Source organism: Ambystoma mexicanum, chromosome 8 (genome assembly GCF_040938575.1).
Source record: "Ambystoma mexicanum isolate Mex_15411 chromosome 8, UKY_AmexF1_1, whole genome shotgun sequence".
In the NCBI taxonomy this organism is placed as follows: domain Eukaryota; kingdom Metazoa; phylum Chordata; class Amphibia; order Caudata; family Ambystomatidae; genus Ambystoma; species Ambystoma mexicanum.
Window position 1 is genome coordinate 160214607 of NC_090929.1, and position 14232 is coordinate 160228838.

General features: G+C 46.1%; 1 protein-coding gene across 10 annotated transcripts in view; it reads left to right on the top strand.

Annotated features, from left to right (window-relative positions):
• Nucleotides 1-14232, top strand: part of KCNT1 (potassium sodium-activated channel subfamily T member 1) — a 2308650-nt gene that overhangs the window by 2228802 nt on the left and 65616 nt on the right. For all 10 annotated transcript variants that reach the window (XM_069609538.1, XM_069609540.1, XM_069609539.1 and 7 more), the window contains 2 exons: nt 10413-10496; nt 12637-12765. In XM_069609538.1, the coding sequence (XP_069465639.1) occupies nt 10413-10496; nt 12637-12765 (213 nt within the window). The remainder of the gene's footprint in view (nt 1-10412; nt 10497-12636; nt 12766-14232) is intronic.

Here is a 14232-nt window from a genome sequence, read left to right on the forward strand (position 1 = left end):
GGATGTGTATGAATGTTTGTATTTGAATGTATTTTGTGTGTATGTTGAGATGTGGGGGGTGTGAATGTTTGTATTTGAATGTATTTTGTGTGTATGTTGAGATGCGGGGGTCGGGGGGTGCCGGATGTGTATGAATGTTTTGATTTGAATGTTTTTTGTGTGCTGAGTTGGGGGGTGGGGGTTCGGGTCTGTATGGGTGCATGCTTGAGTGTGTGTGTGTGCTGAGTTGGGGGTGGGGGATTCGGGTCTGTATGGGTGCATGTTTGTGTGTGTGCTGAGTTGGGGGGTGGGGGTTAGGGTCTGTATGGGTGCTTGTTTGAGAGTTTGCTGATTTGGGGGGTGGGGGGTTTGGGTCTGTATGGGTGCATGTTTGTGTGTGTGTTGATTTGGGGGGTGGGGGGTTCGGGTCTGTATGGGTGCATGCTTGAGTGTGTGTGGGTGCTGAGTTGGGGGTGGGGGGTTCGGGTCTGTATGGGTGCAAGTTTGTGTGTGTGTTGATTTGGGGGGTGGGGGGTTCGGGTCTGTATGGGTGCATGTTTGTGTGTGTGCTGATTTGGGGGGTGGGGGGTTCAGGTCTGTATGGGTGCATGCTTGAGTGTGTTTGGGGCATAGTGTTTGGTTGGGGGTGAGGGGGCCATGGGGCATAGTGTTTGGTTGGGGGTGAGGGGGCCATGGGGCATAGTGTTTGGTTGGCGGTGAGGGACAGGGGGCATAGTGTTTGGTTGGGGGTGAGGGACAGGGGGCATAGTGTTTGCTTGGGGGGTGAGGGACAGGGGGCATAGTGTTTGGTTGGGGGTGAGGGGCCCATGGGGCATAGTGTTTGGTTGGGGGTGAGGGGTCCATGGGGCATAGTGTTTGGTTGGGGGTGAGGGGGCCATGGGGCATAGTGTTTGGTTGGGGGTGAGGGACAGGGGGCATAGTGTTTGCTTGGGGGGTGAGGGACAGGGGGCATAGTGTTTGATTGGGGGTGGGGGCCATGGGGCATAGTGTTTGGTTGGGGTGGGAGCCATGGGGCATAGTGTTTGGTTGGGGGTGAGGGGCCCATGGGGCATAGTGTTTGGTTGGGGTGAGGGGGCCATGGGGCATAGTGTTTGTTTGGGGATGGGAGCCATGGGGCATAGTGTTTGGTTGGGGGTGAGGGGACCATGGGGCATAGTGTTTGGTTGGGGATGGGAGCCATGGGGCATAGTGTTGCACTCCAAGAGTGAACTCAATAATAAAGCTAAACAGGCACAGTTAGGAGATGTACATACATCCTTTGCTTTTTTGAGGAAACCTGACTCAACGAAGGCCATACTCTTCTTGGGTAACCCAAACAGCAAACTATAGCAGTCCAAAATAAGGAAATGTCCAATCAAGGGTCAATAAAATATATATAATTTAATTAAACAGACGATATACAATAACTAAATCGAAATAAATGATAGCAATGGAAAATGTGTAGTACAAAATGTAAGTTTGAAATGCAATAAAAATCGTTACCCCTCAAAAACATATCTTTTTCCATGTGTTTAATACAAATTGGGGGTTGAAAAAGCCTCCCCACATGTCCCACCTACCGCCCCGTCCACTTTTACTTTTCGGCCCACTATAGCCCTCATGTAAGGTACTTTCGGCCCTCTGTCAAAATCAGTTGTGCACCCCTGCCCAAAACCATTGTTTCTCAATGGGTAGAGGATTAGTCTGTTTGAAAAGCAGATCCAGCAGGCTGTCGAGTTGAGAAGGGGTCAACAATTTGGAAGGTATTTAGGTTCACAACCACATAGTGTTTTCTGAACTAGACACAGGGTTTTGAATTCTTGACACTGCTTTAGCAGGAAGCCAGAGTCGTCATTTCAGAGCTGGTTTGACTCCAAACTGACTGAGCAATGAGCTAAATTTACCAAAATGTTCTCCAAAAGGCTAGTTGCCTGGACGTTGTTGAATATCTCAAATTGTTAATGGGAGTGATACATGTACTTGTTTCAGTGGCGACTGGTGAATTTTTGAACTGGTGGGGCGTAAATGTATATGATTAATATGCATGAGCAACACAGCGTAGCAAGGGCGCTCAAACGAAACGAGGTGCGTTCTGGAGAGTTCTGCCACTGAAAAATGTTTTAAAATAATGGGTCAAAATGATGCATTTTACAGCACTTCCTGTAAAAAATTGGATAATAAGCCACACAGTTTGCAATCAATTGTTTACTGTAGCACATGAAATCCCCAAAAGATGCAAGTTACTAAGAGTGCCCAGGACCATTTCCCAATACATTTTCCTTACACCTTTGCCCACAACGTATGCTAGTATATACAATATTCATGCTGGCTGTGCCCATACATGTCCATGCATGCTGCACTATATGTTCATTTTACCATAAAAATACCATGCCACAGAAAGTAAGTACATTGGATGTAGGCCAGAGACAACACTGGTCAAGTCTGCTTCACCCTTGTTTGCACAGCTAATATGCACAGTAACTGTGCACGAAGGGTAAAGTGAAGTGTGGGTAGACTGGCTTCCGTTCAATGTAGTTGTAACTGGGGGGGTGGTCCTACCCTCTGGAATTCAAATGCATGCAATACAATTTAAATGCAGGTTTGTTTGAACCCTTGTAAATGCCCAACTAGATGGGGCATTCAACATTTCTAACAAAAGCACACTGCTAATGAAAACATGTACCATTCATATGTAGTATCACAGCTTTTTATTAATTAGCTGATACTTTGGCTTTTCTTTGCATTTTTTTTAAAATATTTTATGTGGAGAACAATTAGTGATAAGCATAGTCATGAAAAACAATTAATGTTGAACATGGTTGTGCCTAAAGTACAGTACACAAACGTGATAATTACAAAGCGTGATGGATACGCTCAAACATTTGGAAACCAACTCACAAGTAGGTGAAAACCAACATGTAGCTAAATTCAGTGAACACAGAGTATGAATGAAAGTGGAGATAGGGAGACATTGGCTGAAGGTCTCCTCTGCCCGGCTAGAATCTGACCTCGGAGTTGATTATCATCTAAATGGAATGTTAGAAATGTCAGTGCAGCTTTTAGTAAGGGCCCAGAGGAGACTGGGCATAGGTGCTGCTGACGTTTCGGCTGAGATGGTGGAAGCCTTTTTGGGGCCAAGAGAGTCAGGGCACTCACTGGTAGTGCTGGGAGGGTTAATAAATGCTTGTCTGTGGTTGGGGCTGGGCAGATAATGAGAGGGGAGTCCAAAGTAGGGCTAAAAGGCTCGGTAGTGCCGGAGTAAGGGTCGGGGAACAGCCTAGTAGAGGCACGGGCCTTCCTGGCCGGCTAATGAGAATCCGGGTGGAGGCTGTGGGCTGGATCCCTGAAAGGCCTGTTCAAATAAGGTCTGGTACTGGAGGCAGCCCAAGTGGGGGCCATCATGCTGAAGAGCGGTCAAAATAGGAGGAGAGAGCGCCCTGCGCAGTCTGGGCGCAGTGGTTGGAGACGGGCGTCTGAATGTGAAGTCTGTTCAATGTAAGTCAATTCTAGCCACTCAACAACTAGAGCTGTCAACTGACCTGCCACTCACGGATTTGAACAGCAAAAAAAACAATAAACCATTGCAGCTCCAAACATGTCCGAAAAGCCGCGAGCAGGGCAGGCTGAGAAAAACGGTATTCACATATTAAAGTGATGCCTTTTTTGCATGCAAAGCGAGCCTTTCAGCTCCATACACTGGCTTTACCGAGGTCTGCTTCTGCCAGTGAAAGAGCTGTGACATCATGTGGCCTCCAAAATGTGGCAGATTTCATAGCTCAGAAGTCACCCCGCCGTCTCATTCAATATCACAGCAGACGTGGGTGCAATTAAAAAAATAAAGGAAACTTCTCTGTGTTGATAAGCAGGATGTCATTAGCACAGAAATGAATCACTCTATGCTTATTCGGTATATACCATAGACATCCTTCATAAATAAACAGTTAAATACATACTATAAAAGACCTCTTCTAAAAACAATATCCTATTACAAAATAAACTTCTGCTCCTGCCCGCCCCCCCCACCCACCCCCCATGACTCTCTCACATAGGACGCAAGATCGTGCTTAAAAGCCTAGTCTGTTGAGTTCATTATTAGACTTGGAGGGGCTATGCAGAAACCAAATGTAATTTTACTTTTCAGTATGGAAAAACCAAGCTATAGAGGGGGTGATCTGGGAGAGTACTGTGGGTGATGGTTGCGCAAGTGACACGCTGCACAGGATCTGGACTTGGGTGAGTGAATACAGCCCACGTTCTGAGCATCCTGATTGGCTACCGCACCCCCCCCACCCCCTGCCATGGTGCGAAGGATAAATATAGGGATGTACCCCAATAACCTCAGCTTAACTTCAGAAATACTTGCAACATTCCTGCCAATATGGGAAAATGTATCATTCATAGAAAAGGAGAATCACAACGTTTCTAACACAATGCAACACAAAAAGGAATGCGGAACATCGCATCGGCTTGGCATCTTTGGCCATTGTGCTTTGACACGGATGGGGTTCAGAAAATACTGTTACAATAAGGCTGATTCTGCTCATTAAGGCTCAATGCTGGAGGAGTGTAAGAATAATGCGGGAAAAGCGTGCAGAAACCATTCACGGGTGCTATTGACTTTCTGCCAGATGTGTGTGACAGAACGGTGGTGAGGAGCACATTTACTGCCTTGCCATCCCCACCCACTCAGCCGTACACATTCGGCTGCATTTTCACCAGCATCCGATTTTGATGCTGGTGACAAGGCATTACATTCGAGCAGGTAGATTCCGCAGCAATGCCAGCAGTCTGCACACTATTTACCCCACGAACTGCAAAAAGGAAGGGAAAAGTCAATGGGCCTCATTACACGGACGGCGGTAAGGGTTAACGGTCACCGTTAATGGCAACGGTGACCGTTAACCCTTACCGCCGTACTACGAGGTCCCTTAGCGGGTAGGTGCTTTAACGCCTGCTTTTTGCAGGCGTTAAAAACCAAGCCGCTAAGGGACCTCGGAGCTAATTACGGCACCGCAAAATTGCGGTGCCGTAATTAGCGCCTTCCTCATTCCCATAGAGCCCTATGGGGCAGAAATGGGAATGGGGAAGGGCAATGGCGGAAGGGGGATTTACCGCCCCACCAACCTTGGAATGGGGCGGTAAATCCCCTTTCCGCCAAGGCGGTGCCGGTAATTTACCGGCATGGTCCAGGGTGCTAATAGCACCCTGGATCACCGCCTTCCGTGTAATGAGGCCCAATATCTCCTGTTTTCACACCTCGTTTTTGCACTTTGTAGTGTACATGTTGAAAAGGGCATGGACGGCAATGTTTTACAATAACGTGCACACAGGAACGTCATTTCACTAAAATGCCATGGGTAGCAGAAGTGACATCACTTGACCCTTCACCTCTGATGGCATCACAGGAAGTCATGTCATTTGATGCCACCGTGAAGTGACATCACGGGAAGCGATGGAACACGACCGTTTACCCCTTCACAAAACAGGAGGTGGCATCACACAGCATTGTTTCTAAGTACACTATGAAAAATATGGTTACAATATCACTGTAACGTGATATACATTTCATACAGGAATGGATCACCATATGAATCGGCAGAAAAAAACATGCGATAACTGCAACTTGCGAAAAGCAAAATGCATATTCCAAAATTCGACTCTAAATGCTTTCTGGAGGATTTTGTCTGCATTGTGAATTTGAGGTGTTTAGGAACAGACTAAATTAGTGACTCGCTCCATGAAGTGTGCCTGAAATAAACCTTTAATGAGTCTCGCAATATTGTATGGAATTCCAGAAAGACAAATAGCTCACATTGCCACATGGCATTCGGCAAAGTCCAGGAGCTTAAATTTATTTTTTTAAAAGAAAAAAACGTTTTTTGTATTTTTTTTAGGGGTAGCAAGGGATACCACAGGGATAGCAAGGGTGACCTCAGGGGCCGCAAGTGCGACCTCTGATGAACCCTAAATGAAGTCCCTATGTGCAAACTTAAATGATCACACCCCCCACACGCTCCGCACCCCCATGAAATGTGCTCTTTAAAGAAGATTACCTCCATTGAAATCTGCTGAATTTTAAAATCTACGAATGCCTGTGGTTTCCTTTATAATCGCAGTCTTGATATTAAAGAGGTGTGTATGTCAAAAAGAAAATGCAGCTCTCTATTATACATTTTAGTGTCAGAACTGCATAGAATTTGGTCAGACAAATTGCCTTGACGACACAGCAAGAAAATTGATGCCTTGGGCACCCACGGCTCTATTCTTCCCCAACCAAGTGTTGCACAGCCCTAATAAAATATGAAATGTGCAAAAGTGTTCCAAAGTGCTGTCCTTTTGGGAACGTATTAATGTTCCATGATGTGGAGTTTATGAAGATCAGTTTTTATTTTAGTGATATTGACAACTTTTCAAAAGAAATGTTAATGAAAGCCTGGGCTATATTTTATTCTGGGTTCAGTACAATTTTCCTGATCACTTTTAAAGCTGATTTCCATGGCGATTATGTGGTTAATTTGATATTGATTTTAAAGGAGATTTCTTTTTGATACTGGCATGCCAATAGCTTTACTAAGGAAACATTACAGGAAGGTAGTTTTGAAGGTTATATGTGATTTTACCGACCAAAATTTCAGATTGGTACCTTTCATCATGGCCACAATTTTTGTTTTGTTTTTAAATTCGGGGGGTCCCACCAACCCCCCTGTTTTTTCCATCCTTATAACGCCACCCCAACCCCATCCCGACTCATTTTAACCCCTTACCCCATATATATATATATTTAATTCATATTTTCTGTGTTTTTCAGTATTATGTACTTTGGTGAAATGTACCACTCTGTTTTGGATTTGGTAAAATAACTGGGTACCGTTTCCAAGGAGTTAAGTTGTCGCTCATCCACTGTTATTGCGCACCTTTTTTGATATGTTATATGTCTAAATCTTGCTTTAAGCTAAGTTTCAGTTATCCCAGTACAGACAGTACCGAGCTAAAGGGAGACATAGGTATGTTCTTTCTCAGTGCGTCACAATCTCTCCTCTTCAATACACAGGTGGAAAAACAGACTCCCAAGTCCAATGAAAGAGAAGCATTTTTGTTGCACACAAAAGTTTCCAAACCTGCTTCATTGTGAATACCTTTAGTTGGATCAGGAATGTTAGCATGGGAAAACCATGAGTGATTGGTATATATTCTGTAGGTTTCTCCAAAAGCTGGCCTCTTGAAATGTTACAGCTAGTGTGTGCTGTACCCTGTCTTACCGGCCTTCGATGAAGATACAGTTGTCCACAATGTTCTGGCGGGTTTAAGAGCATAACTGCTGGTGACCTTCTTTAGGAATGACCTTCATTGGCCAGAAACTATTTATTTGACCTTTGCAATAGGTGCAAATTCACCAAATATAAAGGTAAGCATAACTTTCTGTCTATTGCTCATGAGCAATCTCTCAAGTTTCTCTTTCTATTCATACAACACCTAGACTTTAACACCTGATTAAACAGATACTGTACTTCTGCCACCCTAAAATCCTGGGAGTTCCCCAATTACAGAAAAGGGTTCCATGTCTCCACAATACTCACATTCCTGTGCTGTAACTATCTTGCAGGTCCCTGTTGTGTGTTAACTGGCCACGTTATTCCTTACGTTAAATGGGGGCTCCTCCCCTTCACCCAAGTCCTTTGCCTTCCTCATCACTCGCTGCTATTGTTTTCCCTGCTCCCCATAAGTCATCTTTCCTATGGCCAATTCCTTTTCTCGGCTCCACTCCCCTGCCCTTCACCTTTGCTGCAGCAATTCCAACCACTCTCTGACCCCTCCATGCCCTCCCACCTCAAACATGAACCAATTCCTGTGCTGTCATTAGCAGCATGGTAGATATCTGTGCTGCAAATTCAACACTGCTAATATCCTCACTTCTAAAGGAAGCGCATTGAAGCCATATGACCCAGAAAAATATCCCGAGGCCACCCAGTGGTCAAAGTCTGCAGTTGGTGGACCATTAAGCAAATCTGAATGGAAACATGCCATTTGATATCTCTCTCTCTTTCTATATATATAAAATCTTAGTTTGTTCCTTATAAAATTCCACACCGTTCCACCAATCTCCACCAAAATGTGCATAATTACTTGTTAGGACCCTCCAGACATTAATGGCTACATGACATCTGGACACCCCACACCTTCTCTGTATTTCAGCCCCATCACACATGAGACGGATGCCTGAAATTGGCGAAACATCAATGTGGTCGTAGAAGCACCAGATAAAGCTCATTTTAAGTGTCTCCACGCTAATAACCACATTTCAAAGCCCTAGGATGCACCGTTTCTGAGATATTTGCACCGCAGCGCACTGCACCACGCCATGGTAAGGCGAACGGTGGGGAGAGCGTACAGAAGGTCCCAGTATGCAGCAACACGCCAACTCTCGCCTCCCCTCCACGTCTGCTTCGGGGTATGTCAGCCAGCCACACATGCCCATTCTCAGTACACAAAGCACATCAAGCGATAAGGGACTCAGAACAGCGACCTACAGGATCATTGATTTTCAACAATTGATAAGAGTGCTATCATGTATATCCACAGAACCTGTGCGAAGTATGGGTACTTTTTGCTAGTCAATATGTAAACAATTCTTTCCCTTAGATGAATGATTCTCATTTATTCTATTTCAGTGTTTTCTATATTGATACATTAACTTCCTTATAGAGCAGGGTTGTCGAACTTCAGACCTCGAGGGCCAGAATCCTGACAGGTTCTCATGATATCGCTCATATACATGAGAAAATATGTGCATACATTTAGAATCATTGTATGCAAATTTATCTCATGAATATTAATACGGGGTATCCTGAAAATCCAACATGTTTCCGGCCCTCGAGGCCTGAAGTTGGAGAACCCTGATTTCATGATAATTTGCTCATAAAATGACTGATCACACATACCGGATACCTTTGCACCCGGCCTTATATTGTCAGCATTAAAGATTCCTCATGCCTTTGACTTCATTGGTATGCCATGGACAGCCAAACACACTGTCCATGCAGTCTTCAAGTGGCTTGCCCCTCTTAGGAACAGCCTCCCTGCCTCTCTCAAACTTGAGCAGAACCACCTCTGGTTCCGGAAGCAACTCAAGACCTTCCTTTTCGCTTCCGCTTTCTCTCCTCCTCTTCACTGCTGATGCACCTGACTGCTCCGCGCACTGGTCACCTGGTCACCCTCTGAACTCGAGCCCAGGCTCCTGCATGTCCAGTTGCCCTTGCACTGCCTCCGGTGTGTATCTGCAACCCTACAGTCCCTTCTGTCTGCACTTATGAGCCACCCGTGTGGCAGCACTTGTGAGTTAACTGCACTTCCTCCTTTCCCCTCCACACTGGCACTTCTCCCCTCCGCCTCCCCCTCGCCCCTGGCACTTCTCCCCTTCCCTCTTCCCTGCACTTGCACAATCTGAATGACACAAGGCCTAGTAACATTGTTATTATGTCCTCCCTTTGTTTCTCCCTCCTTGTCGCGCCTAGAAACACTTGTGTACAGGCGCGATATAAATGCCACATCATATCATACCATATCATATCAGAGACTGCTGCCAGAGTGCAAGACCGTTCACCCATGTGAACTGGTTGGCATCCACTGGGAAACCATTCTAACATCTGAGATAAAGGATCTATTGTCAATGATAAACCTATCGAACCAGCACTTGGGAGTATCTTGTGGCAGACTAATCAATGATAGTCCACCCACTGTACCTATCTATTCACCCCATTTCTTGCCTCCCAGAAAAGGCACAGATCCACAGAAATCTTTGTGGAAAGAATGAAAGCTATAGGTTAAATTGAAACAAATTCCAAGTTAAGACTACTGATGGTAGCTTGATTAAAAACACTATCAAACACACACTGGGAAGATTGTTTAGACTAATTCCCTTTACTAGATGCTTTATCATTTCTTCTGTATCCAAATTCATTCTTGATGAAGTTAGCCATATGTTCAGTATATACTAAATTACCAAGGACTCAATACTGAGTGCAGGCCCATATCCATCCAGTTGCCATTTCTAGACTCTGTGGGGATATTGTGATGGGTGAAGCGCCTGCATTCTCACCTTTGGTATGTCGTCTGTTGTCCGCCTACACTTTAAAGGGAGTTGGAGCACTTGAGAGAGTTACAAGTAGCTATTGGTAGTGGTCCCTGTAGCTGTTATGAGGCTGGGCAAATCATGTACAATGAGGGTTAACAATAACAACATGTGAAGTGGATGGGCAGATTTTGAGTCAAGTGGATTTTTCTTGATTGTGATTCCCGAGTAGGTGACCCTATTTGGACCCTCTTTCTGGAACAGCATTGACCCCTGATGAACCTCTCTGCTGACCTCAGTTCCCCTGACCCCAAACCCAAGTGTGTTCTTGTGTGTAAATCGGATGCTCTCCCATTGCTTGCAGTCTTTCGTGAAGGACTACATGATCACCATAACCAGACTGCTGCTGGGGCTGGACACCACGCCAGGTTCTGGGTACCTCTGTGCCGTGAGTATTGTGGCGCTTCAGATGCAAAGTGAAAGACCCGGGGAAACTAAGAAGAACGTAGAGGCGGGGGCTGGGGGCGTGGGGTCTGTCCATTCAGTGTCTGCAGGCGGGAAACAATTACAGTGTTGGCTGAAGTACTCAGCACTTTGCTGGCTCTGAAAGGGTACAATTACGCAGAGGAAAAAAGCGGACTGTTTTGAAAACAGCAATGAGAAAATTAGAGACCCCACGTCCTGTGTTTCTAATTCATTCAGATGCAAATTGGTGTGACTATCAGCTGGCAATTTATTGTCTTAGAGCCACTTCTTATCGCTATTTTACTAAAAGGTTTAAAAGCACACGCAATGGGTGACATTGTTCGGTCTGTGATATTCCTTTTAATTATCCTAATATAGATCTATGGAACCTTCAAATTCCAATTTCCAAAAGTCCCAACATGGCTCTGGGCAGCAAATAAGGATACGGTAGTGGTGTAGTTCTAATGCAATAATGGCCCTCATTTCGGGTCTGGCAGTAACCCTGCCGGTGATACCGGCGGGTTGCAGCCAGATCCGAAAAATATTACTGACGCCTGACTTCCCGGTAACACCGGAGTATTACATCCCCGGCAGCCGGGAAGTCAGTCGCCGGTATTTCTGTTAATCCTCATTCCGATGGAGTCTCAGAGGACTCCATGTGAATGGGGACAAGGGAGCATCGGCACCGTTAACAACAGTGCCGGTGCTTCTGTGAAACTCGGCGGGCGGTTGCTGTTCCGATCGCTCGGACCGAAACTGGCGGGTGGGACGGCACCGTCCTCAGAGTCGTACTGTGCTGATCCGGTAACAACAGTGCTGGTAGGCTTCCTGGCACCGTTGTTACCAGACCAGCACACTTGTAATGAGGCCCAATGTGTCTGTATAAACTAATTTGGTGTGAATATTAATAAAAAAGTATGCATACAGATAAACTTGTGTCTAAGGCTGCCAAAGCAATTGGTAAATAGATTTTCATCTTTATTAAAATGCTGTGTGGCCCTCATGTTTCTGGGAGAATCCTTTAGGGAACCTACAGGTGAAGGGTGGAAGTGGGAAGCATTACCAAGCCGGCAAAGGGATACCTGGAGACATACCCGATTCAGATTGTTGTACCCCTCTCCAGCCATGGTATGTAGTTAGTAGCTTTATAACTTAAGCCAGCGGCCGCAACGTCTTTCTCCTCTACGTTCCCCACCGCTCTCCTTCAAACCAGCCTCTTCTGCCCGCTCTCCACCCTACCATTCCAATTCCCCGAGTACCAAGAGAACTCCACACGCACACGCACTAAGGCACAACACTGGTCTATGTAGATGACTTCTCTTCTCTGCAGACTTTTTTGAAGTTGTCCTCGTAGTTGTACGGGAGAGTCTTCAGATGAAGGAAGTTCACCATTCACGAGTCTTGTGGAATGATTGACCCCAAACCCCAAAACCATTGTATCTCATTGTGTAGAGGATTAGTCTGTTTGAAAAGCAGGGCCAGGAATATGTTCAGGTGAGAGGGGGTCAATAATTTGGAAGGTATTTAGGTTCACAATCATGTAGGGATTTCTGGGCTAGACACAGGGAGAATCATTACCATTGTGGCGGTAATGCCACCACATTACGAGTTCTGCTCGCGGGTGCTGCTCTGCACGCCTGGTCAGTACGGTACCACTGCTACCATCCTCCCCATTCCCATTGAGCCCTATGGGGGTCATTTGGGAATGGGGACGCACCGGCTCCGGGTCCCGCGCAAGGGGGGAATGGCCCAGTAATTCCCCTTTCGCAGGACCCAGAGCCGGACCCGAGTTATAAACGACATGGCTACCTCCAACCTTGTAATGAGGCTCAGGGTTTTGAATTCTAGACACTGGTTTAGCAGGGAGTCAGAGTCGTCGTTTCAGAGCTGGTGTCAAGCTGGTTACTCTCTTCAGACCTAGGAAGCAGTTATGTACCCTTTGCTGTTACATTATGTTTACAAGTACAATGATTAATGACCCATGCTTCATGCTTACAGTGATTTATTTGCCATGATTCTCAGTGGGAAACATACTTGGGCCATGCAGGATAGTTTTAACCTTTAACTCAATCTAAGACTGTACTTTCTCACAGCCCCATTTGTTTTCTTGTGCTTCTGTTCAGATGAAAATCACAGAAGATGACCTCTGGATTCGGACTTATGGCCGCCTGTTCCAGAAGCTCTGCTCGTCCAGTGCTGAAATTCCCATTGGCATCTATAGGACGCAGTGTCACATGTTTTCAACATCGGAGGTAAGTTCCATCAAGGAACGGAGAGAAATTGCCCGAGAATCGCAGTACATATGTCTAATGCATGCGCCTGCACAGGTGCCAGAGTCCTCTTGGTGCTATGCACCCATGAGCTACAATGATTTCCTAAAACAGGCATTGCTACGAACAAAGCTGAAACCTGCCTCCAGAGCACTGAGAACAACGCGTTCTTCCTCTCCTGGGAATTGTCGTGGGTTCCGGGAACTCCCAAGATGCCTGTATGCCAGACATAGGACCTATGCCAATGTACATTCGTATTATTGCAGGTATTTAGGGCACATGTATCCACAATCTATACATGTCATCCTCCAAATCTTAAATGCAGGTTAATTGGACTCCACTAACTCGTGATAGTGCACTGCCAGTAGAGCACAGAGGCCACTGCTGCCCAGTTATCCTTGGGCAGCAGTGTGGCAGGTGCATCGACTCGCTTTGCTTCTGGACTGCAGTGGTAAAAAAAACATCATGAGGGTGCCATCCCCAGTATGGACTCTGGTAAAGTGTGGGGGTCTGGTGAGCCCAGAGACAGGCCAAGCCCTTCTATCATCCGCTACCATCGCTGCGCCCCCAACGTGGAGGCACAGCTATCATAAAAGCCAGCTATTTTATGCAATACCACTTTGTTTGCAGTTACCACGACGGTGGAAATATATGGGTGCCCTACAATTCTTATACATATGTTAGTCTTCACTATGATGTAAAGTAAAGAAGAACACAAGGAAACCCTGGAACATAAATGATGGAGGAATTAAACCGGGCAGCACAAATGCCCATAACAGCGGCACATGTGCCACTGCAGGGCAAAACAGCAACAATGCACAAAATGCCCAGAGAAGGTGGCATAGCAAGAACAGGAGATGTTTAAATTACTGAAGGAGCCAATCAGCCTAGAAAAATGCGGCGAGCCCAACTCAGAACCTATGCAAGGCCATTGGGCCTTATTACGAGTAAGCCCGTCTGGAATTAAGGTGCCGGTAACAGCGTTACTGTCACCTTTTCTGGACCGGCTCACTCCGAGTCTGCCGGCAGAGGCTGTGAACAACCGGGAGGCCTGATCTGCCGGTAGTTCAAGCCCCCACCAGCAGATAAATCACTGAAGCACCGGCACCGTTAACAACGATGCTGGTGCTTCAGTGTTCCCATTGGAGTATAAGTCCTATGGGACTCCATGTGAATGGGAATTTACTGTTCCTCCACCGCCCGATATCGGTGGAAACGGTAAACGGAGGTTGCCAGTAGGCTGCCGGTGCTACCAACGGCTTACCGGCAACCTCGTAATGAGGGCCATTGTATCAGATTTTCTCTCCAGAATTTCGATGGACCATAGCAATGTTGGTAAAAACGGGAAACATTGAGAGTGGACAATGTATGGACATGGTTAATAGGCGCATGTGACGGAAACCATTGAGAACCACAATGCGGATGTGCACACCAGTCACATTTATGGTT